Source organism: Colias eurytheme, chromosome 19 (assembly GCF_061535395.1).
Source record: "Colias eurytheme isolate Ceu_HAF_F1 chromosome 19, ilColEury1 Martin Lab GWU primary, whole genome shotgun sequence".
Taxonomy (NCBI): domain Eukaryota; kingdom Metazoa; phylum Arthropoda; class Insecta; order Lepidoptera; family Pieridae; genus Colias; species Colias eurytheme.
The window spans coordinates 8,179,286-8,203,355 of record NC_142998.1 but is presented as its reverse complement, the minus strand read 5'-3'; the positions used below and the strand labels follow the sequence as shown (position 1 = coordinate 8,203,355).

Here is a 24,070-nt window from a genome sequence, read left to right as displayed (position 1 = left end):
AAAAAATGGTAAAAAAGTTAACTACAAGATCAGAAGCGTTAGCTTAATTTAAAAAGAATCTCATAAAATTGAACAAAAAATAACAGTTTAATCGAAAACTCTTTCGTCAGTTAAAGATTAATCATTAGAGTTAAGCTAGCCAATGGAACCAAGTAAGCACTAAAATACTTCGCAAAAATATAGGTAGCTCTATGAACGTAGCAAATTAGCAATATTCTAAAATAGAACTTTAACACCCTAACTTTACAATACAATTTATTCACGATATAAAATCTTCAGCACTCAAACAGTCCAATAACCTTTCACATGGTCCTTCGAGCCGGATTTGTGACCAACATGCTATAAATCACCCAATAAATCTTCCCTATAACGCTCTACCACCATCTATACCTATATTCACTCACCCTGCGGGCATTCTGGATGGCATTCTCCAGCGGCCAGCCTCCAGCCGCTTGGGCAAGACGCGCACTGATCGCGGCGCGGACCGCTGCATGTGCGGCACGATAGGTAGCACTTAGCACACGTGCCGCGGTCCGCGTAGTACCTGGTTGTGAATACGAAATAGTACATTTATAGTAAGTATAAAACTTATAAGACTGTTACATAAAGTCGAAGTATGGGCACATTTATGGCTTCTAACATAAAGCTTTTTTATTTTGCGAATTACGTATTGTGTGAAAAGTGAGAAATATAATATTGTTTTAAAACCTATTTTTGCAGTAAAGTATATTATACAATATACATACAAAATTGTAATCCAACATTAATCATTATATCTTAACGATTTTTTTTTTCAAATACAAATTTATTTATTTACATGAACACCACTAGCAAAAAGATGGTAGGATATTGCTTACATACATTCTTTAAACATTTTTTTTCAGATGAGGGTATAACCAAAAAACTGCATTTCTTTTTTATGAGGGTATAATCACACACTCACCCATCAGCACAAGCGGTTCTACACGCGCCGGACTGCAGCCGCAGCGCGCCCTCACAGCCCGTGCAGTTGAGCCGCGACGCGCACCGCGAGCAGCCGTGCACGCAGCGCACACAGCGACCCGCTTCTGCGTAGTAGCCGTGCCCACACTCCGGGACGCAACTACGTCACAAATTATATATTTTTGAAGTGAAACTTCTTTATCGGGGTTGGACAAAAATTTAGTGTAACATTTTTGCGTTACGCCGTACGCGTGACATTTTTGCGTTACGCCGTACGCGTGACATTTTTGCGTTACGCCATACTCATGTGCTAGAGTACACTTCTTACGTGTGTACTCTAGCACACGCATACATTTTTTATTATTGATTATATTTGTTAGTATATTTCGACGAAACTAACAGCAAATCTTCTTTATTTTATTTTAATATTAGTTAATTATGGACTTAATGTTAACCCATATGTGGACTTAATGTTACAGCTTGTGTTTAAGTATTCGCAAAATAAGTTATACTTTTATAAAAAAAACTTTTTGAGAATCATCTAAGAAATTGTCTTACTTTAATAAAATAAAACATAAGTATACAATATCCTGGTTTTATTTTAAAACTTTCATACACCATCGATTTAAATCATTGACTACAGATATACAAAATTGATATTCAATACTAAATTGAAGTGCAATAGGTTAAACGCAAATGCAATTCGTACGGAAAAATAAATAGATAAATTAATTTTAACTTACATGTAATTCTGTAGAAGGTTAGGCGACGGGCAAGTCAAACAATTCATCTCGCTTTCACCATAACACGATTCGCAGGCATCGTGGCATGGGCGACATTTGTTTCCATCAGAATACTCTCTCGGTGAACACCTATCATTGCCCATTGGGAGACATTTGCCTTTTTTATTCAGTGCCCAATTTGTGTCACAACTGAGGCAAAAAGTGCTTAAACAATTCGTGCAACCGACGGGGCACCTGTAAAGAAGTAAATATTTATTACTGTTTGTGCAAAAAGGTAAATGGATAATTTAACATAACTGGTACTTAGAGTTACTTACTTGAGACATTCTTTCCTTTTCTTGTCCGCATAATAACCACTCGGACATGCGTTCACACATCTACCATCTAAAATGTAATTCGATGGATGGCAAGTGACGCACTGAGCTGGTCCAGGCCCCACACATGTATCACACGTGGGATGACATTTGGCACAATTATAATCATCCGTCTCATAAGTCGAAGGCGGACAAGAAGCTGTGCACGTTCCATTATACAAAACAAGATGATGTTCACACGACGTACACGCGTCAGCCTTTTCTGAACATGTCGAACAATGAACGGCACACGGTCGACATGTAGAAGTGTCGCTATCTTCATAGTAACCGTCAGGACACTGTTGTAAACAGACGGCTAAATCAGCGACTAACAAATGCGCTGGAGCACACGTCAAACAAGAATCTTGTCCGGGTCCCACACAAGTTTCACAAGATTCATGACACGGCCAGCAAACTCCTCCTTGGTTCGCGTAACTTCTCGGAGGGCATCGAGAAACGCAAGCGTCATCAAGCCTGTAGTGCTTGCAAGCGACGCATTGCGTTGGTCCTTTTCCATAGCAGCCTTGGGAATCGCATTCGGGGTCACAATCATGCATGACGCGTTTATCATTACTATCAGCGAGGACACTTTCCCCATGCGGTGAAGGGACGTTGTGTCCGTCTAGACGGGCTATTGCTTTTTCGGGATCAGATCCGGCAGCAAATAATGTAGGATAGTTCTGGTAATTGGTAAACGCGTCAGTGTTGTAAAAAAAATCCCCGACAGAATCGTAGCCATCGACGGCTGTTGAGAAACCGAAAGGCGGTGGTCGTTTCGAGCGTAACTTTATGGGATCTACAGCTGTTCCGTAAAATACTAATTGCCACTTTTTAAGTATACCTGGCTGGTTTACGTGTCTTTTACCAGCATTAACTATGTGTAGAGTCCATGTGCCCGCTGCTTGCTCGCCCCAGAAATGGACACTTAAGAAGGGCCAATCATCAAAGTTAGAACTGATTACATCACGAGGTCGTTCAAATAATAATGAAGATGTTGTATTCGATGGTGAAGTTAATAATATACGTAGGTTACCTCTTGGGAAGAAACGTAATGATATCTTACACTGCACGTGTTCCAAGTAACGGACTTCATTTACTGTTCCACTACAGCCATTAACCACCATGCGTGCGGTTAAAGTGTAGTCAGGAGTCGACTCTATGGGCTTATCTTCATTTATTTCCTGAGATTTACAAATGTGTTGAGGAGGCACAGATATCCACTGTTCAGCTAAATTAACCATCTCGGCTGCATCCATCAATCCATAACCAAACTTGTGACTAACTTTTCTATTTACACCATTCACAATCCATCCATTTTCTCGTTCCAAAGGTTGTGGTCTTGATGTCATTACAACTAAATATTGCATATCTCGCCACGTTAAATCTGGATTGGCTTCTAAAGCTAAGGCACATATACCAGCTGCTAACGGTGCAGAAGCTGATGTTCCAGTATGTTCTACTGTACAAATATGATCGGGTCGTAATCTACCATCCATGTCAACTGTTGCTACACTTTTATCGTGTCCAGGTGTTCCTGAACTGTATGTTGTAGCTAGCGTAGACGAGCATTCTTCTAAGTACCATGGTTTATAACCTCCTTGGGTAGCACTTGATATTGACAATGTAAATATACTATTCGTATATCCATCGCAATTACATGAATCAGTGTGTCTGCCTCCATTACCGGATGCCCAAACAAAAATGCTACCTTTTCCACGTCGACCGCTTGTGACTCCATAAATGAATGCTCTGCAAAAATAGATACAAAATTATCAATCTGATTCACGATCTTTAAAATGACAATAAAATAATGAAACATACCTTCTAGCTAGTGGCCCCGGACCATCAACAGTCTTACCGTCATCCTCTGGCCCCCATGAAGCGCTGTAAATATCTATGTGATCGGGATTCAATCCTAGAGCTCTGGCTTCGACTGCATCATTGACCACACCGTCCAACATTCGAACACCGCCTATACTCGCATTATACGCTACACCTACACCACAGTACTGGTTATACGCCACTGCAGCTACTTCACCAGCACATCTGGTACCGTGTTTATTATCACCATTATCTTGAGGCATGGGGTCATCATCGTTGCCGTTTATGTCCGTTGAAGCAAGGGCATCCTATAATAAATTCATAATATTATCGGTAAGAATGCAATTTGCAAAATACATTAAATCAACAGCTTCTAAAATACTTACGTAATTTTGTGCGAGATCAGGATGATTAGTTTGAATTCCGTCATCAAGAATTGATACTACTACACCTTTGCCTGTGTAACCTTTAGTCCACGCCGGTGCTACGTTCATATCTAAGCCATCCTTTGCTCCGCCATTCTAATAAAAACAAAAGAAATACGAGTAAGTAAATATACTGTGATTAATTCTTCAAATCATGATCGATGGTGCCATTAATTAAAGTTATACCATTTAATTGCAAATACCCACAAAAATGTCAGCGTTATAAAAGTTTATATTACTTCTAATAAATGATTCCTCGGAGCTATCGATCAGCTGTTTCAACTACCCACACGAACAATTTTTTTAACATAACATAAGACAATTACTTACCAAATACCACTCCTCCCTAAACAAGGGATCAGGGAACAGCGACGGTGTGATCGCGCGATGCCTCGTTCGATGGGAGGGCAGCCGCCTCGACAGCTGCGACCAGAGCGGACCCTCGTATGGCTTGTAGTCACGCTTCACTCGCTTCTTCTCGCGCTGCTGCTCGAACCATCTCACCTGGTGAAGAAGTGGGATTATCAATACATTTATTTCATTTGGTACATCTAACTAATCGATAGAAACTGGGCGAGTATTGGATTACGTATTAACATATCATTCTTGTTGTATAATATTTGCTAACGCGAGATAAATGACAATGGTACAACGTTTCTTACTTTATAAAATCATGATTCAATTCGATCAATGGTTGGTGGATAACAACAAACACAAATGTGGTTTAGAAATCTTTGACACTAACTTATAAAAACTAATCTACTCATGAACTATAAGTATAAATCCGCTGTCACAAACGTTTTAATTAAAGCCTTAACTCATCGCTCCAACGCGACTCGTGAGTCGTCTCTAATTCCAGCATCCAATATCGCATGCAGCTCAAAACTCGCAAGTACGTGGCTCATGTAAGTCGGGCGAAATGGAACAATTCTTTATTCTCGCGCTAAACAAGACATTCGAGTGCGCTTTGGACGCTGCAATTTCACAGTTGTTGGGGAGCAACAGACAGCGGGGAAATAGCACGGGCTCCCATTAGCATGAGAAAGGCCACCGGGACGCCGTGTTTCATTGCGGCGTAATTTTTAACCGCCGAGGTAAGTTGCACGAATCGAGCCCTTTGTGAACTCTCAACTAATTTTCCACTTCTCGCGGTGAACTTTTTCTAGTGAGTTATGTACCGTAGTACGTAAAATTTTCCGAAAAATTAATTTGAATTCCATACGCTTGATATGGGTAGTCGAATTTACAACGAACAAGTCACAATTTACAACAACATAATCATCACGTTTAATGTGTTTTCGCATTAAATCCAATCATGTAAATTGTGTATAACCAAAGACTTCATTAGTGTTTGTATATATTTGATGCATACATAAATCAAAATCAACGATACGCTTCATCACTAATTTGTTATATAACATAATGTGGTTAATTAAAATATTCATCTATTTTAGACTAATGCTGCACAATAGTCAGTTCAGTCTCGTGGTGCTAATGCGATATAATCCATACTATAATATTATAAATGCGAAAGTAACTCTGTCTGTCTGTCTGTTACTCAATCACGCCTAAACTGCAGAACCAATTTGCATGAAATTTGGTATGGAGCTATTTTGATGCCCGAGAAAGGACATAGGCTACCTTTTATTGCGAAATATGTACCACGGGCGAAGCCGGGGCGGACCTCTAGTATTATATAAACGTGGCAACCACTTTTCTAGACTAATTTATCTTCCACACAAACCCATATTACGGCGGGACACAATTAGACATAAACAAAAAGCTCCGACATCCGAGAGCGTCCGGTAAAAACCGCATTACCATTCCTCTTAATAACGAGTAAAAGATTTAACAAAACGGGACAAAAGTACAACAAAATAAACTGTATTTATTATATATACGCGAGCGGAACATCCGACCCGTCACTGTTTGTCTTACTCTCTGGATAATTTAATAAAAAAACCCACATTGCGCGTTTGTACCGATTTTCCTCGGTATTTTGTACGTAATGTAATGCGGTGGATTTTGCAACCGATATTCGCTGCCCCAAATTTGGCATAACATTTCAGGATCACGTCATTTCAGCTTATATTCATTTATTAGTGTTAAACTGAATATCATATTTGGATCCATATTTGGATTTAATTTAATATTTTGTATATTCATAAAGGGACACCATTCGAATTCTCGTGTACACTTTTATTTCTATCACTAAAATATTATCGGATGGAAAAACTAAAAATATAAACAAAAAAAGTACTCGTTTTATTACAATACAGTCGACTGTAAATGTATTAGCATGCTTGATAAATATTGTACTTAGTGCTAATTGACTAGCTAACATTAATATTCTCGTAGAGAACCGTAGTCCTAATGGAAGGAAATTGAAAATATAAAATGAATTACAGTATTTTACCTATTATAAAATACATGAATGTTGAAATAAAAAAGTGTATGCATTTCGTTAGCATTTCAAAAATCTAGCTACACCACGTTATTTTGTAAAGTTATAATCAACTAGCTTAATTTCACCCGCGGCATCGCCCGCGTTTTCAAAGAAAAACCCGTTCCCGTAGGATTTCCGGGATAAAACCTATCCTATGTCCTTTCTCGGGTATCAAAATATCTCTATACCAAATTTCATGCAAATTGGTTCAGTAGTTAAGGCGTGATTGAGTAACAGACAGACAGACAGAGTTACTTTCGCATTTATAATATTAGTATGGATTACGTTTACACCCTATCTACTAGTATAATTGTAAAGTTGTAAGCGTTTAATGAGATAGGTTCGTTTTACAGATTTGGACGATAAAGTGCATTAAAAAGCATTTTGATTTGTTCTAAAAACTAGCGGAAAAAAAACTACCTTTATCTGGACAATTAAATTTAAACCAGCAAGTTGCTGTACTAAAGCTCTCAAACATTTACACGCTGCGTTTATTGAATACTAGCGGTCCGCCCCGGCTTCGCCCGTGGTACATGTTTACGTTTTCTCTACATAAAAACCATCCTCGTACTTCAAGGAATATAATAAAAAAAGAATTATCAAAATCGGTTCAGCCGTTCTCGAGTTATGCGCTTACCAACACATTTTGCGATTCATTTTTATATATAAGATTATTGGAATACTTCAAATTGTAAATAGGGACTGGAATTTTTGTATTAACTACAAACGACAAAGCTCCAAGGATCGACATTACCTAGAAAGATTAATGTGATACATAAAGGAAAAATTCCTACAAAATTTGACTGAAGTTTTAGCTGAAACCAGCAAAAGTAGGGCAAATAGCCACAAATGCATCCTTTCAAATAACTTGTCTTCAATTTCAAAATATCGTAACATAAAACTAAACAACGCTCCCACCTCCCCAACCGAACATATAACAGCAATTTATCTTTCAGTGCAGATAAACTTTTTGCCTAAACCAAATCCCGGCATATTGTTTTAGCGGCGCTTGTTAGCACGTTCAGCTGAGCAAACATTGGAGTCAAACATAGTTATACAGTAAGGAAAAACAACCTCGTGAAAAACGCACTGTACCTATCTTGTTTATTATACCCTCTTTTTTATTCCGGATTGGCTTCACGTATCGTGAAAGGAATTAATTATGTACACTTTATGTGAAACCTCATCATGGGTTTTTGATATGGCTATTCATATTCAATGATAACTGGGTCGCGTTTTAGAAACACTGGAAATAAAGTGAAGAAATATTATGTTTAAAATTTTGTATACTTGAAAAATAAATTTGAATCCAAGCAATATTTTATTAATTAAAACCAGCATCGAAAACATATAACAATTTTTAAAAATGATATTATGAATATTATCAACGCAACTAATAAAACACATTACAAAAATAGCCTCACAAGAAAATAATAAAACCATCTTAACACGACGCGGCAAGCAAGCAAAATTGCCACAGCAAATTTAATGCATAAAAATACGTCCACTACAGTACACGTATATTATGCGAAGTATCTCTCACATCTCAGCGGAGCACATCCTATAAACAGTAACGTAATAGGGTTCTAAACTAATACAGCCCATCACGAGAGAAAAGGTTCGGATATATTGTGACAAAAAAGTCATCAGGCCGCACGTTGGTACGTTTACCCGACGACTTTCCTCGGCCTATTTAAATCCTTTTATAAGATTTTATTTTGAAAACATATATTTAACAGAATAAAAATATTTTACTTGGAATTAGGTAAGCATCCTTGGAACAGATCAACATTAATTTAACTTGAAAACAAATCATAGGTACTTAGTTTTTATTCTTTCAAATTAATGGCACCTTAATAGGTGCGATTATAAAAGTTTTGCAAAATTAACATTCGACGCGTATTGCCATTTTACACGTCTAACTTTGATGTAGCTGTGTGCAGATGAGAACAAAAATAATTAAAAAAAACATTTCCATTTTATCACCACCGCGCAAAAAACCTCTACTTATTTCAAAAACCATATCCTATAAATAGGAGAGGAATTCAGCGTTTTAGTTCCATGCATCGCATTTCATACAAAGCGTTAATTACAAATATTTCCTCAAAGCGCCAACATAAATAAACACAAAAACGCGCCTCCATAAAATTGAAATATGACGTGTTAAAAAATTAAAGCCTTGAAAATGCCTTCACGCGTTGACTATTCATCACACCTCGCGCGTGGATATCAGGAATCTAATTAAAATTCTCAATAATGTTCATTATGAAGCTATAAACAGTGTAATGGGTAAAGAAGGTTGTTTATGATGTAGGGAGGGTGGTTGTGATCAACATGAGAAAGGCTGGAATGGAACCGCCCCTTAGTTTTATTAGGCGGTCGGAGCGGCCAAGTTTGCTAAAGCTTTGTTACAATGTACGTTTCAACACGCCGTTCCTGGAATGCGATCACAATTTTCTACAGAAGAATTTATGTGTATGCTGATATTGGTGGTTCTTTGATTGAATATTTTTATACCATCAAATTTTCTACCAGTTAAGATGATTATTAAGCGTATCAAGCGAATAGACAGACAAACAATTGGGGGAGACATTTAAAGCCTCTTAGATTAAAACCCCATTGCCCATCCGCTCGAACAAATCAGAATTAAAAATTGTCAGAATGTCGTATCTGTTATATTATCTGCTCCTTGACACGTCTCCCAATTTCACAACAACCACGTTGTACATCAATAAAAAGCAAAACAACAAAAACCGCGACCGTCAGACGCATTCGAAGCCGGAAGCGAGGCGTTAGCCACATTGTCAGTGTGCACAATGCTTTACAGCTATCGGCGCACAAAAGATTCCATCGCCATGGATGTGGTTCACAAGAAAACTTTCCGACCCGACCGCCAGAACTATTGTAAGTGGACGCTTTATATCCAGCACGTCATTTTCGATACTAACTTTTTGTTAGTCTCTGATGCCGTCAATCCCCTACAGATTTATCTCTACTTTTATAGCTATTTCTAAAACATGTTTGGTTGTTACGAAACTAATTTCTTGCTGTCTCATGACATCATTCATGAGGTAGAATATATAGTTATTTCAAGTGCTCTCTCATAAGATTAATATCCTCTTCTACATTTATTTCAAACTCGACAATTTTCTTTTAGTCAACGTCGATGTAATCTTACTATCACTGCAACTGATACAAAAATAAGAAAATGTTCAAAACGGAAATAGCCAATATTTCATTAATTCTGCAAACTGAATGCAAAGACGCTTTACGTTCCTACTCTACAACTAAACATTCGTCCACTCTCTCATCGCAAGTCCAGTAAAACTATTACTCCACACTCCCTCACAACCTCAAGTATATAGCGAAGCAATTACACCGTGATTGAGTAGCAAATGCCATTACCTAGTGCATTGCCTTCAATTAAGGTTACATGGATAATACCGCGGGCTCGGCCACCGAACGAGCTTCACGCCTGCGGCCGAGTGAGGGCCTAATCCACTTAGTTATTGCTGCGTTAGAATATTATAGTGGCCACCGCCGAAATGTATCCTGGTGCAACTAGTCAGGGTATTACCACCCACTATGTATCAGTATTAAGGTGTGATGTGTTTAGTTCTTATCGGTAGGGTACAGGTAATCTGTAAGTGCAGTTTGCAAGGCGGGATTGAAAAAGGGTAGAGTGTGGTATGGCATACCATACCATACTCCTATATAAATACAGCCTACACATATACCATATTACTATGGTATATGTATACTTATGGTATATGGTAGATTGTTTTATAGTTAGATCAAATGACTCAGAAAATTCCTTCGATTCGATTACACTATGATATTCACAATGTACATACGTAGTATAGCAAAAATACTTATTCGTTATTATCTATTACCTTCGTCTTAAAGAAAATTTAGATTGAATGTGAAAGTATTTTGTGGATTACAAAAGAAGCTATTAAATGTTATATCCTTCTTCATTCCACCGCAAAACACGTGTATAGTTCGTACACGTGTAAAAACATTTAAAGTTAAGGATCAGAAAAAAGTATTAAAAAAAAACTACGTTCATCTGTTTAGTTTTAGTTTGTACCTGCTCCACCCGAACTGACTCGGGATAAATAAAATATAGCCTATGGGAAAAATGTATCTATCGGCTGGTACAAGACTTTTGAAATCGATTCAGTAGTTTTCGTGAAAACATTAAAAACAACTAAAGGTACATACAAAACACAAATGAGTCTTTTAAAATATTATTAGTTTTAATCTAAACTCAAACATACGTGGTTTATCCTCCTAGATAAACAGCACAGTCAACCCCAACTAATGCTTAGTGTATACGTTTTGCGAATACTTGAATAATTCTAGAGAGCAGAGAGCTTTATTACCATTTTACGGGATTATTAAAGCGACAGTTCGCAAACCGTTTACACTGAACAATTTATAGTGAGGTTTTAGAATGAGAATACGCTTTTAAAATGTAAAATATAAAACGATGAGCAGGGATAAGAAGATTAGTAAGTTTATTCATTTTCTTTTAAATTGAGTTAGTACAATTTATTAATAATTTAAAAACAGCTGACGTTAATATCTCGCCTATACAATATACATATTTGAAATAGTAAGTACGAATACTATATACATATTTAACACAGTTTAATCAGGCCTACTAATAACTTATAAATAAATAATTACAAGTTAAGACAAAAGTGAATCATTTTTCATTCAAAGAGAAATATATTTAAATTGTAAAACACAAAACAGAATAAATAGAAGCCGTAGACCGATCTTCAGACTAGCTACCATTCCTATTATAACTTCAATTGAATTTGACAAAAAACAATACCAATAAATAAGTTAAATTGACGTGCCTCCGAAACAACGCTTGAGCCAAACTAACACAATAAAATGTCACGTAGAATAGAAATCACCACTTAACTATCGGAAATTTTTATATTATTATTTTATTCAAGTCTTAGGCGTTTCTGTTACGAAGTACCGTCCCATAAATGTTTAGTGGTACCGAGCCCAATAATATCCGATCTGGAATGAGAACCTTTTATAGATAAATAAACTTTTGTATAAATTCTTCTAATAGGTATATGTTTTTCCCTCTTCTTTGTCTAAACAAAAGTGGCTCGTGGCTCTAAAGCCACAATATAGTATCAGAGACATACAATAGAGTGAAATCTTCATCATAACCTATTAATCAGCATAAATAAGGTAACAAAATTAAAAGAAATAAGGTAATAAAATTAAAGTAATAATTAATTAAGCATTCGTTTAAGATGAGTTTTGTTCTAATAAGATTAGGTACGAAAATCCATAAAAAGCACGATATTATTGTATGAATTCATTAAAAACCATGCCACAAATAGGCACTTATAATATATTAATTATTGTATTGAACATAATATTGTAAAATATTTAAAGAATTCATCGTTAGGTACATACTTATCATCTAAATAAATTTGTTTAAAAGAGTCCCAATTAGAATTTATGCATTCATAGTTTAGCTATATAAAATACGAGTAAACTAAAATTTGCATAGCTTATGCTTCATTTACACATATAAATACTGCCAAATAAATTAGTATCAGCATTAATATAATTTATTATGCACATATTTTACGGTCCATACTAATAATTTAAGCTTTAGTTTTCTAATACGAGTTAAAACTCGATATATAATTATACCTATCATTAATTACCTAATAGCAATTATTCGAAATGAAAAGGTTTAAAATATATAATAAAACTAGATATGATTTAAATAAAAATAGAGGATTTATTTATGGCTATAAAATCCGAATTTTATCTCTTGGTTATCAATTACGACTAGATCTAAAAAGGTTATAGATATCTCAACCTATTTGCAGTGAAGAGATAAATTTCGTTTCTTAATTTCAAATTAATTCTTTAAACTCAGAGAACTCTAATTACTCGTATTGTGCGTAGTCTAGTTTCAATTCGTGATAAAGCATATCGATCTCTATCAAATCGTAAGATAGCGAAAACAAGTTATTACGCTTTCAAATTGAAGCTTAAAATAGGGCTGCCAAAACGAGTTTTATTAAAAAAAATGTTGTTGCTGTCTAGGAAATACAGGGACATCAAACTATGTGCCAAGTCTCGATAATTGTTGTTCGAAAAGAAAAATACTCTATTTACATTACAAGAATAAGTACTGTAATACATTTTTCACTTCACCACTTCCGGAACACGTCTTCCTTAAAACTAAAAAGATCCGTGTCGTACAACGCCATCAACAAAAGTTTCATTTATAACCTGAATATTTGTACTAAAATTTTTGATTCACACCACATTATTCTAACCTATAAACGAGCATTCAATCCCCCTAACCATTTACCAACACATAAGTGTGAGCCAAAGTCTTATATTATCTAAAACATCGGCACCATCCTGCCAAACCGGTTAACGACATTTTGGCAGCCCTGAATGCACCGCGAACAAATAAAATTCGATAGAGGATAGTCAGCCGTCAGCGCTAAAAGCATTTCAAAGAACTAAGTGAATTAGTTTTTGTTATCACTTCATAATCTCAGATTCATATCGGCATCTGAAATTTGGGACACCGAGCAACAGAGTGGGACCGATACTTTTGATATTCTCGCTGTGAAGGAACTTTCTTGATACAAATCGAATTCAACTAGTCTAGATTGGTAAATTCGAAAAATAGTTATTTTATATATTACAAACTTATAGGCTATCCGCCATTGAATGGCTATTGAAAACGAAATTTCAGGAATTATATCAAAGAGTAAAACGTAACAACATTTTTTAGTTTGATAAATAGTTCAGTATCTTATCTTAATATAATATATAAATCTCGTGTCACAATTTTTGTCCTCAATGGACTCCTAAACCACTAAACCGATTATAATAAAATTCGCACACCATGTGCAGTTCGATCCAACTTGAGAGATAGGATAGTTTAAACATGTAGGTACCACGGGCGAAGCCGGGGCGGACCACTAGTTGATTTATAGAAAAAATATGCATACAATTTTTGTAATTCACCCTTATATCGCATCATCTCTTCTTCGTAAAACTCGCCGGCTCAAAATCACCAATATTCTAGGCGGGAGATAATATAACAAAGTTATGTGCATACCTGTGGTTCTTCTGTCAACTTGCGATGATGTTCCATGTTCGGTTCGGTGGACCGCTTGTGCACTTCGTGGTGAGATAATAAGTAGTAGTCTTTCAGTGCTCCAATCTGTAACAATTAAAAAAAATAGAACTATAATATTATATGTTTAAAATTCTATAGTCTCCTAAAAATATCCGGAAGAAATATACGATGAATTTACATTATAATACAAAAGTAGTGGTAAATTATGTACCATCCTAAAACGTTTATATAACCAATGGAATAATTATTATTTGTAAAAATATTGAAATACTTTTTGTAAATATCTACAATGAGACGGTTTATTCAAATGCATTATGCAAAAATATCAGCAAACCAAATAGCAATACTACCTTACAAACGTAACGTACATTGCCAGTTATTCCAAACACTTCGCCAAATGAAAAAGAATATGGAACATAGAATCGAAAGCAAACAATTGGCAACCGTTTCCACCAATCATTGCGCGATGCGCCCAAGCTTTTATTTGCTATTAATAAATTAGATTGCGCCGGATCCGATTATTTCATTGGAGCCGCCGACTTTATTGGCTTTCGTTTAAAATAAACTCCTATTCACAGACTCGACGCGGACGTAGAAAAAAGGCACGATAAACTTCTCGAGTCAATGTTGCGCTCTTTATTTTTATCAATCGTTTGATGGTGGTATTATTTGCAATGAGCGTGGTAAACTAACAAAACATACTATACTTTCATTTACATCTTTTATAAGTTTCTCTTTGATTGCCATTTCATAAAATATATAACGAAACTACAAATCCTATCAATATGAGCTAAAATCAAAAGGAAATGGGACTAATACTTACATCTAATAAAACACGAAACTGTACCTACGTAATTTTACAATTCATAGTATCGAGTGTGGAAACATGAAACTGATATTTTTGAACCAAAATTATTTAATTTTTACATCGTGATAGATTTAACACACCAATACAACTTTTACATAACTCAAAATCAGAGGCGGCTCGCCCTAAGGAGCGCTGGTGCAGTGAACTCCCATAAATAATTATAATAAAATCATACTCCTTAATTTCATTATTAATATTAATTATTACTATTTAAAATCAATCGTAATCGTAAAAAACTACTGTCAATACCAATGAATATATCCATCATTCCATCATTCCATACACCTGAATAATACTGTATTATACAGTAACGCGCGAAGCGGTGCGCTCACGATTGCGCTCCAATGAAAAAATATTTAGTACATTTCCTAATACGAAATCCAATAGGAGTGAAAGAGAGGGTTTGCCAGTGGCCTGCGCGCGTGAAACAGAAGATTTTCTATGGAAAGATAGCAAAATTCGGAGCGCCGCTCCCGCAAACGTTGCCGGTTCGTTTTTACCGCCGCGCCTGGGCGCCCGTACACAGGACAGCGATTTCGCGCGATGTTGCCACTCTCTATATTATAAACAAACACTCGACTCTCGAGTCAACTTCAATGCACATGCGAATGCAAATTCGGGAATTTTCTAATTAAAATCATAAGATACGTGTTGAAATAGTCTGTAGTTATCAGTATAACTTGTGAGTGTGAAAATGAACAATTATAATGTGGCGTTCATTAAAAATTGTGTTAAAACGTTACAAATTCGGCTTGAATTGAAAGCTAAGGGACTGCCACGGCCTGAACTTGGCCTTAGGCAAAAATGTACGACAAAAACGAAAACATATACGCGTGTGTTTAAATCCGATGAATATTATGTGAAAACACCGTGGTTGTGTGGTTGTGACAGACATTTACGAATGTCTTGTCGCTTTAAGTTATAGATATTTTTGCACACCAAAAAGAAAGACGTATGTATTTCCTTTATAAGTAATTTTTTTGATAAATGTACTGCTTTACACCATGTATTTTCAGTGTTTTATTTCAAGTGAACACCCATAAAATTTTGTCACGAGCCGCCTCTGCTCAAAATACGCTTACTATGTACACCATAATAATTTAATGCAATTGGCTTTACATCACGAATTAGCCATCGCCTCTTATACCACCGCTGGGTCATTACAAGTACTCTTTCATACGAGCACTCATAAAGCAATCCATTACAATCACATCACAATTAAGTATGTACCTACAAAGCTCGAAAACGTGAAATAGTAAAAACGTATACCGACCGCTAAGTGCCTCCATTTTATATTTCACAGCCGCCGGACAGTGGCGGCTTTATCTCGCTTTAACATAAATTTATTTAATTTTTTTTTAAACATTCATAAATAAAGGCTATTATTCGTTTTCAGGGTTCGTAATTTATTAATGAACCGCACTGTACTAGGAAGTTAATTAAACGTTTATTTTGTGCTATGTTTTCGTGTATGAAAACATAAAAGATAGGAATGTATGAAGGTACTCTTTATAAGATAATGAAAGGTACAAATTGGATCACTTAAATGTCTTTGTAGGAAATAAATCGCAAAAATAACAGCTTTTCTAAGTATTTAGAAGTATTAAAACATGTTTTAGTTTGTGACGTTACACATATTAAATATTAAAGATGAATTCTGAGAAACACATTTATATCACATTTCATTCAGAAGTGATCTGACGAACGTAATTAGGTATGAAAGTTTATTTCAATATTAAATAAAGTCTTAATTTATCAGAATAACAATCTTGCAGGTTATGTACCTAATTGTATAATATTTACCATCGTAAATGACCGTGAACAATTTCTTGACACAAATTTTAAAGGAAAAATTCCGGGCAGAATACCAATCTCTCCAAAGTCACTCAATTCATAACTATTCTAGAACAAGATCGCAAAATTCAAAAACAGAAATGCAATTCTAAATTCAATTTCATTCAAATCGAAGAGCACAAACCTAGCAATTACGCTCACAATTTTTTACGCTAAAGCCCGGTCCACACGCACGCTCTTAATCCGTGTATTACTTTAATCCGGGCACACGGTACAAGAGTCGAAAATTATTGCTCGCCGGCCTTACAAATTGCCCGGACCGGGTAACTCGGTTACCAACTCGCGACGGTTAATTTACAACGCACCCTACAAATTAATATCTCTGATTTGGACCCTTGTCAGCGCGTGAACTTTGTATCAGTGCGCCGAGCCTGAAGATGTAGGATGTAAGATAATGTATTTAATTTTTGGGAAACGCGATACTTTTCCGCTGTCAGTTACATTTAGATATGTGTTAAAAGTACGACTAAACTTTGAGCCAAGTTCCTAGTTGTCGAGTTTTCATGTTACAAACACATTTCTAGAAGCCTAATTGCTACAAATAAGTTGCCTATCATGCATCTAACACTGTATGCACAAAGCTTTACCTCCACCGCACTATAGCTATAGCTTACACGATGATTAGACGTCGTTACATCAAGACTTACTATTCAGCGAATGGTGAACAGAACAACTAAGGTTTGTACTTTGAAGCAATAGAATGTAGACGTACCTATCATATACAGAGGAAAAGCTTTAAATGTATAGAAAAGTAGGTATACTTAATAATAATGTTTTGTAAGAATATTTCAAAGCTCATTGAAGAATAAAGGTTTAGCAGAAGCCAATGAGATGTATTAACAATTTCAAGAAATAAAAAAGAAATGTTCTTCTCGTCGTTTCTTTTAACAGGTAGAAATGTGATTGGTATAGTACGACATAAAAGAGATGAAATTAATTATTTTGGAACTAATTCGTTTTTCATTACCTGGCAACCCTGAATTGGCAATGTAGCTGTCAAGTTGAATAAAAATTTGTTGTTTTTTTCGTGAAGTGGAGAATTATTGAGATAAAATTGTTATTTAGAACAAGAAATTTAAATAAAAAAGGAGACATCATGAAAAAGGTTAAACGTAGCGGTGTCCGTGATGTGGTGTATAAAGTTTTTATTCGGTGTTTGTCTGAATTTCAAGCTGGAAATTTATTGACTGATTTGGAAAACGTTTACAAACGTACAGCAGAATATACCGGTGAGATTCCATTTATTTTTGCTCAGTACTACGTAAAATAGAATATTCCATTAGTAACGAGTGTTTAAGGGGATTACTATGGTCAAAACCGGAAAACACCTTATACATATTGAATTTTGTTGAGGAAACTGTTGGCACGATTGTCTTAAAAAAAATATATGTGATACTCAAGGATATAATTAACAAAGTGTATTGTTTACTTTTCAGTTTAGAACGGCCTAAACATAAAAAAATACATACAAATCAACCCCTTTTTGAACATAAAACGCATTTTGTTAGGAAAACGGCTACATATTTATACATGAAATTTATACCAAAAAATATGTTATGATATTTGTAACAATTTGTATTGATTGTTTTTTAAATTTTCATTATTATCGTTAAATTATCAAGAAAAAACTCGAATTTATAATAAAACCCACATAAAACCTCACCTCTATTGCATATTTTCGACGAAATTTGACGGTGTCAGTTCGACTCGGACGGGGGACTGTACGTGCGGTTTTTTTTGCAAAATAACGCTAAAATTCACCGAATTGAATGTTTTGTTAAATTAAACCAGATTGTAATAGGTATTTACATGAGCAGTTCATGAAATGAAAGTTAAAAATAGGTATGTAAAGATATAAAAATCTGTTTGTAAATTAGTTTTGTTTTTGAAAGGCGTCATTGAATAATATCCCGTGTTGATAATTTTTGACAGTAAAATATTATCAGAAAACACATACCTACCTATAAAACAGTAACCAGATTTTCCCTGTGCCTTGAATATTTTTTAAAAAAGATTAAATAAATAAATAAATAAAATAAATCTTTATTTCACCTTTAGATTATACAAAATTGAATATGAGGCTCTGGTTCTCTTGCTAGGCATAGCCTGTGTTAAGAGAGCCAGTCCCTTCCCTTGATACATCTTGGTCTTGTTAAAGGTAAAAATGAAAAGAAAATTTATACAAAGGCAAAATTTAAAATAAAAATAAAAATAAAAGGGAGAATAGCCAACTCTGTGAATGTGTGCTGTGTGTGTTTGTGTGTGTGTTTGCGTGTGTGTATGTGTATGTACGTGTGTGAGTGTGGGTGGATGTGTGTGAATGTGTGTGTGTGTTTTATTTATTTGAGTAACGAGTGAACGTGTTGTGTAGTAGGTATAATTGCGGTGAGTTACATTAAGAATAATTTATTTAACTTGTGAGATAAGGAGATTTTCTAAGCCATCGTAATCATATTCGTCTAGCCATGATAAAACTGTTTTCTTAAAGGTGTTCCTATTTAGCTTTTTTACATTTATTGTTCAATTTGTTGTATATACGAGGAGCTAGTACTCTGTATGATTTGTTAGCAAATTTACTTTTAATAGCAGGTACAGGGCATCGATCTATCCGTTTATTCGCTACTTGAAGCGTAGGTACAGCATTAATATGGTATCTCTGGAGAATATTTAAGAAATATAATTTGCGGACACTAAGCACCTGTGCTTCTTTGAGAACTGCAGTGGTAGGACATCTAAATGGAAGTTTCAAGGCAACTTTAATAAGGCAACGTTGTGCTCGTTCCACTTGTATTAAATGCGTTTTTGCCATACCACCCCAAGTGCATATGCAGTAGCGGAGCAAACTTTCGCACAACGCTTTGTAGGCCAGAATCAAGATGTTCTTGTTGGCAACAGCATTAAGTGACTTAAAAATATACACCAGGCGCCGCATTTTAGTCGCTAGGTAATTCGCTTGCGGTATCCATCTTAGGTTATGGTCTATTTGAATGCCTAGATATTTACAGTGCTCTACACGCGTTAAGTTTATACAAGCACAACTACAGACTGGTATAGTGATGATGTCTGTTACACGGATAGGTATGTAATTTAATATTAAAATCACTAGAAGGCAATCCAGTTTTTGTTTTTGCGAAACAGATAAGATTTGATTTTCTTATGTTGAGCGATAGAAGGTTGTCCTCAAGCCATCTAGATGTCGCCGCCAATCCTGCCTCTGTAGCTATTTTGACGTCACGCCAGTTTCTGTGGTGGAATAGGATGACAGTGTCGTCGGCGAACATAGTAATGTCAGCGTTGGGTATCTGCATCATGCACAGTGGGTTAATGTAGATCAAAAATAAGATTGGCGCGATCGTACTTCCTTGAGGGATACCGTACCGAGAGCTAGTTGCCTCGTTGCTAAACTGGCCATCTACTTTAACACGCTGTGATCTGTCAGTAAGATAGTCCTGGAACCAATTCAAGACCACTCCTCTGATTCCAATATTTTGCAATTTAGCAATGAGGATTCTAGACGACACGGTATCAAACGCCTTTTGGAGATCTAAAAATATTCCCAGGCACTTCTCACCACGATCCAGATATGTAGTTATAAGTTCGGTAAGTCTTAGCGTCGCATCCTCAGTTGAGACTCCAGAACGGAAACCAAACTGGTGTCGTGAAATTATATTATTTACATTTAGAAAGTCGATCAGTCTTTTGGTAACAACTTTTTCTAAAATTTTAGAAATACTGGGTAGTAAGGAGATCGGTCGGTAATTGGAAGGTTCTGTAGCAGTACCCGACTTGAAAATTGGTATTATTACTGATTTTTTTAAAGACGAAGGAAAAATTCCAGAGCTCATACTAAGATTGCATAAAAAGGTTATTGGGTCAACTAGAATTTGAGAGAACTTTTGTAGTATATGAGAAGTCAAACCGTCCCACCCCGGCGAACTACTCTTTTTCATTGAGTGAATGATCTTTTTCATTCTCTTTTTCATTGAGATTAATTGCTGTTCTATCGTATATTTTAAGGGTCCAAAACAATCCAAAGCCGGGAGATACTGACACAAAATTTTGGGTCATTTGTAACCGGATGGCGGTTCTACAGTGGTCTTAGTACGCAATGACAAAAAGAAAAATCATGGTCAGAACAGTGGTACCGGCAGACTAGTCGCGTGGGCGTTAGTCGAACTCGTCGGATAAATTACGGAAGGCAAACGATTTGTAACACAAAAATTTTAGGATTTACCGATAGCCCATAAAAAAGAAGAAGGCGGTAGTGTCATGCCATACTTTTCCGGTGTAATTTACAGCCCACAATACCGACGTGAATGCGTTGATTTAAAAAAAAAAATTCAACCATTTGTACCAGGCTAATTTTTGCACAGGTAATCATAGTCCAGTAGCCATGTACGAAAATCGCCATGCCATACTTTTCAGACAGTTCCAAATGGTCGCCATACCGCCGAAAATCAGCAAATTTTTTTTAATATTGTATAAAATCATTTAATTTTATATTATTGTATAAAATCGTAGGAAAGTCAAAACTGACATAAACGTATAGCAACATTTTTAGCCGACGCCATTATAGGACGAAATTCTCAATTCAACTGAATTTTTTGTTGGTTCCGTTACCTCCGCACTTTTAACTGGGTGAACCGATGATTTCTTCTACACTAATATTATAAAGAGGAAAACTTTGTTTGTTTGTTTGATTGTAATGAATAGGCTCATAAACTACTGGACCGATTTTAAAAATTCCGTTCACCATTCAAAAGCTACATTATCCACGAGTAATATAGGATAGGTTTTATCCCGGAAATTCCACGGGAACGGGAACTATGCGAATTTTTCAAAAATTAACCCCGAACTAACTACAAAATACATAACAAGTCGAAAAAAACGTGATTTCTTGTCCGTTCCCCTATTTTTTTCGGTGTGTGTAGGTTGCATGCATATATTCATACTAGGTATGAAGAGATATACAGAGAACGCTAAATACATTTGCCTGGTCACCATTACCATTCGATACACCATGACATGGTAGAGGCCGTTCTATAGAATTACGTCAAATAATGTACTCCATCTTTTATATCTCTGTAGGTGAGATGTTCTCCACCCTAACCATCATCAGGTCTCCAGAATATAGTAGAGTCCGTGTTGAATAAAATTAATTTCTAAATCGGTGTTTTCTTAACTGTTCCCCACTCTAGAACTTATAATTACTTGCTTAGTCATCTTAAGGTCTCCAGAATGGGTCATGTAGTAGAGACTTTGCTTATAACGGTTAATGTTGAAAGATGAGTCTTCCTACATTACATTTACAACATACATAGTACACAATATTTACTATTCATAAATGTAATATGTTACTGCCTCTCAGAGAAAACATAAATTAGGTAGAAACCAACTAACACATTACGATACAATACGATACAGTATACAATTCCATAATCTTTGGTCACTTTTACTTCAACAACGATGTATATTTATAGAGGGCGGTTAAAAAAACAAATTCAAATGTAGTGACAGAATCATTAAGGTCGTTGAACCGTGTAATTGCCTTAATGTATGTATGTATGGCGATTATTACGTTTTCGCAATTTAATTTGAGGTTATTTGTATGTAAACAAAAACTAGTTTTTATAGTGCGACCAGCACAATTTGAGTCAAGAAGTTATATCCAATCCAACCAGCCTCAAATAAAGTACCTAGTTTAGATTTTACTACATAGTATAGTGATAACTGTTTTCATACAGCTATCTATCTATTAATCAATCAAACCATAAGAAAAAAAATCATATTTACTGTATCATATTTACAGATACTGAAGATGCCCCGTACCCTCTTGCCAGTACTTCGAAACAGAGTGATGATCAGTCCTTTGAAGGAGGAGAATATTTCGATTTTGATGAATTATATTAATGTACAAAATTTATCTACAAAAAAAATAAAAATATGTGGTTTTCAAATCGCCTTGTTTTTTTCTACCCGACGGACCCAGAAAGAGGGTAATGTGTTTGAGCTGCATGTATGCTTGTTTGTTTGTATGTTTGATTCTATGTGCGCCTCTGCACTCTAAACACTTGACCGATTTTTATAAAATAACTAATTCCTAAATACATTTAAGTAAAATTTGACCTAGGTAGGTCAATTAAAATACGAATGTATTTTTGTCTTAAATTACACTATTGCTACAATGAAACAATTATAACGGTTTAAATCGCGGTATTTATTTTAGATTATATTATATAGATTTTTGGATTTTTATTCTATAGTATCAAGATCGCTTGCGTCGCAGTATCAGTGTTGCTATATGAGCGACGGTGGCGCCCTCATTTATTTTCATCTCTTTTGTGTCGCACTGTATATTATCTCTTTCGAAATTTCCCACCCGTTTAACAAGCATCGGTGGTTCAGTGGTAGAATGCTCGCCTGCCACGCGGGCGGCCCGGGTTCGATTCCCGGCCGATGCAAGACTAGTTTTTTTTTTTATTATTTATATCCAACATTCTAATACCATAGCACTTTCATACATCAAACCGCAAACCGATATATTCCGCTAGCGAAAACTTAATATGTATGAAAGCGATACAGTTACATACGAAATTTAGTCCTACATTTGGGCAATATTCAAATTTCGCTTTTGAATTTTGTATTCATGGTGCACATTCACTTATCCAACCGACTGTAAGGTGAGCGGTGACTGACACTTGCGCAAATATACTCGTATTACTATTACGAATATACATACAGAACTAACAATGTTCGAAATATAAACGGTTCTTACAAAATTGTATTGAAATATTTTACAAACCCACTTATGAAATTAAAACTGCTGTAATATTTTAAGACCTCGAAAATCACCTTCCCATGACTGTAGTGGTATATTGCAAATAAGTACAGAATAGATGAGACCTTTAAAGGTAATTAAAAAATCTAGATCCTTATATGGATATGGAAATCATCTAGCCTACGCGTCTCTCATCATTTTTGAAGTAATTTTAATACGTCTCACAACGGACTTATACCCAAAACCAATACCCACATCAATGCAAAGAGCCATTAACCCTGCTTCATATATGATTAAACAGACCTCTTCTAGGCTCAGACACTTAAAATCTTGCTAATTTACATACAATTTTCGGTAGGTCACATTTCACCTATCCGTTGTAATACTATACGTGACTATACCACACTTCTGTAACAGTTACTAAGTACGAATATTTGTTACCTGACTGGCACACCGAGTTATATTAAGTGCTCTTTGTCTTTAGTCCATTTTCTCCATATATACAGGGTGTCCCACTATTGGTATACTAAGCGCGAAGGGACTTGTGGTTTTGCATACACTGATCACGTAAAAAATACTTAACAACATCCATGTTTTCTTCTCTAGCTTCGCACAGCCGGCATATACCGCTTCTCTAATGTGAGCATTTTGTCTAAGAAAACATAATCTTAAACGATAGCTCACGTG

At 35.6% G+C, this 24,070-nt stretch overlaps 1 protein-coding gene and 1 non-coding gene across 3 annotated transcripts in view; one reads left to right on the top strand and one right to left on the bottom strand.

The window, feature by feature from the left end:
- Window positions 1-24,070, bottom strand: part of LOC149900274 (furin-like protease 2) — a 208,452-nt gene that overhangs the window by 5,730 nt on the left and 178,652 nt on the right. For both annotated transcript variants that reach the window (XM_090113041.1, XM_090113042.1), the window contains exons 3-10: window positions 13,863-13,967; window positions 4,615-4,788; window positions 4,246-4,380; window positions 3,860-4,167; window positions 2,003-3,787; window positions 1,686-1,919; window positions 944-1,102; window positions 405-544 (exon numbers count right to left, since the gene is read on the bottom strand). In XM_090113041.1, coding sequence (XP_089969167.1) covers window positions 405-544; window positions 944-1,102; window positions 1,686-1,919; window positions 2,003-3,787; window positions 3,860-4,167; window positions 4,246-4,380; window positions 4,615-4,788; window positions 13,863-13,967 — 3,040 coding nt within the window. The remainder of the gene's footprint in view (window positions 1-404; window positions 545-943; window positions 1,103-1,685; window positions 1,920-2,002; window positions 3,788-3,859; window positions 4,168-4,245; window positions 4,381-4,614; window positions 4,789-13,862; window positions 13,968-24,070) is intronic.
- TRNAG-GCC (transfer RNA glycine (anticodon GCC)) lies at window positions 22,996-23,066 on the top strand. The gene has a single exon. It is a non-coding gene; the product is annotated as a tRNA-Gly (tRNA).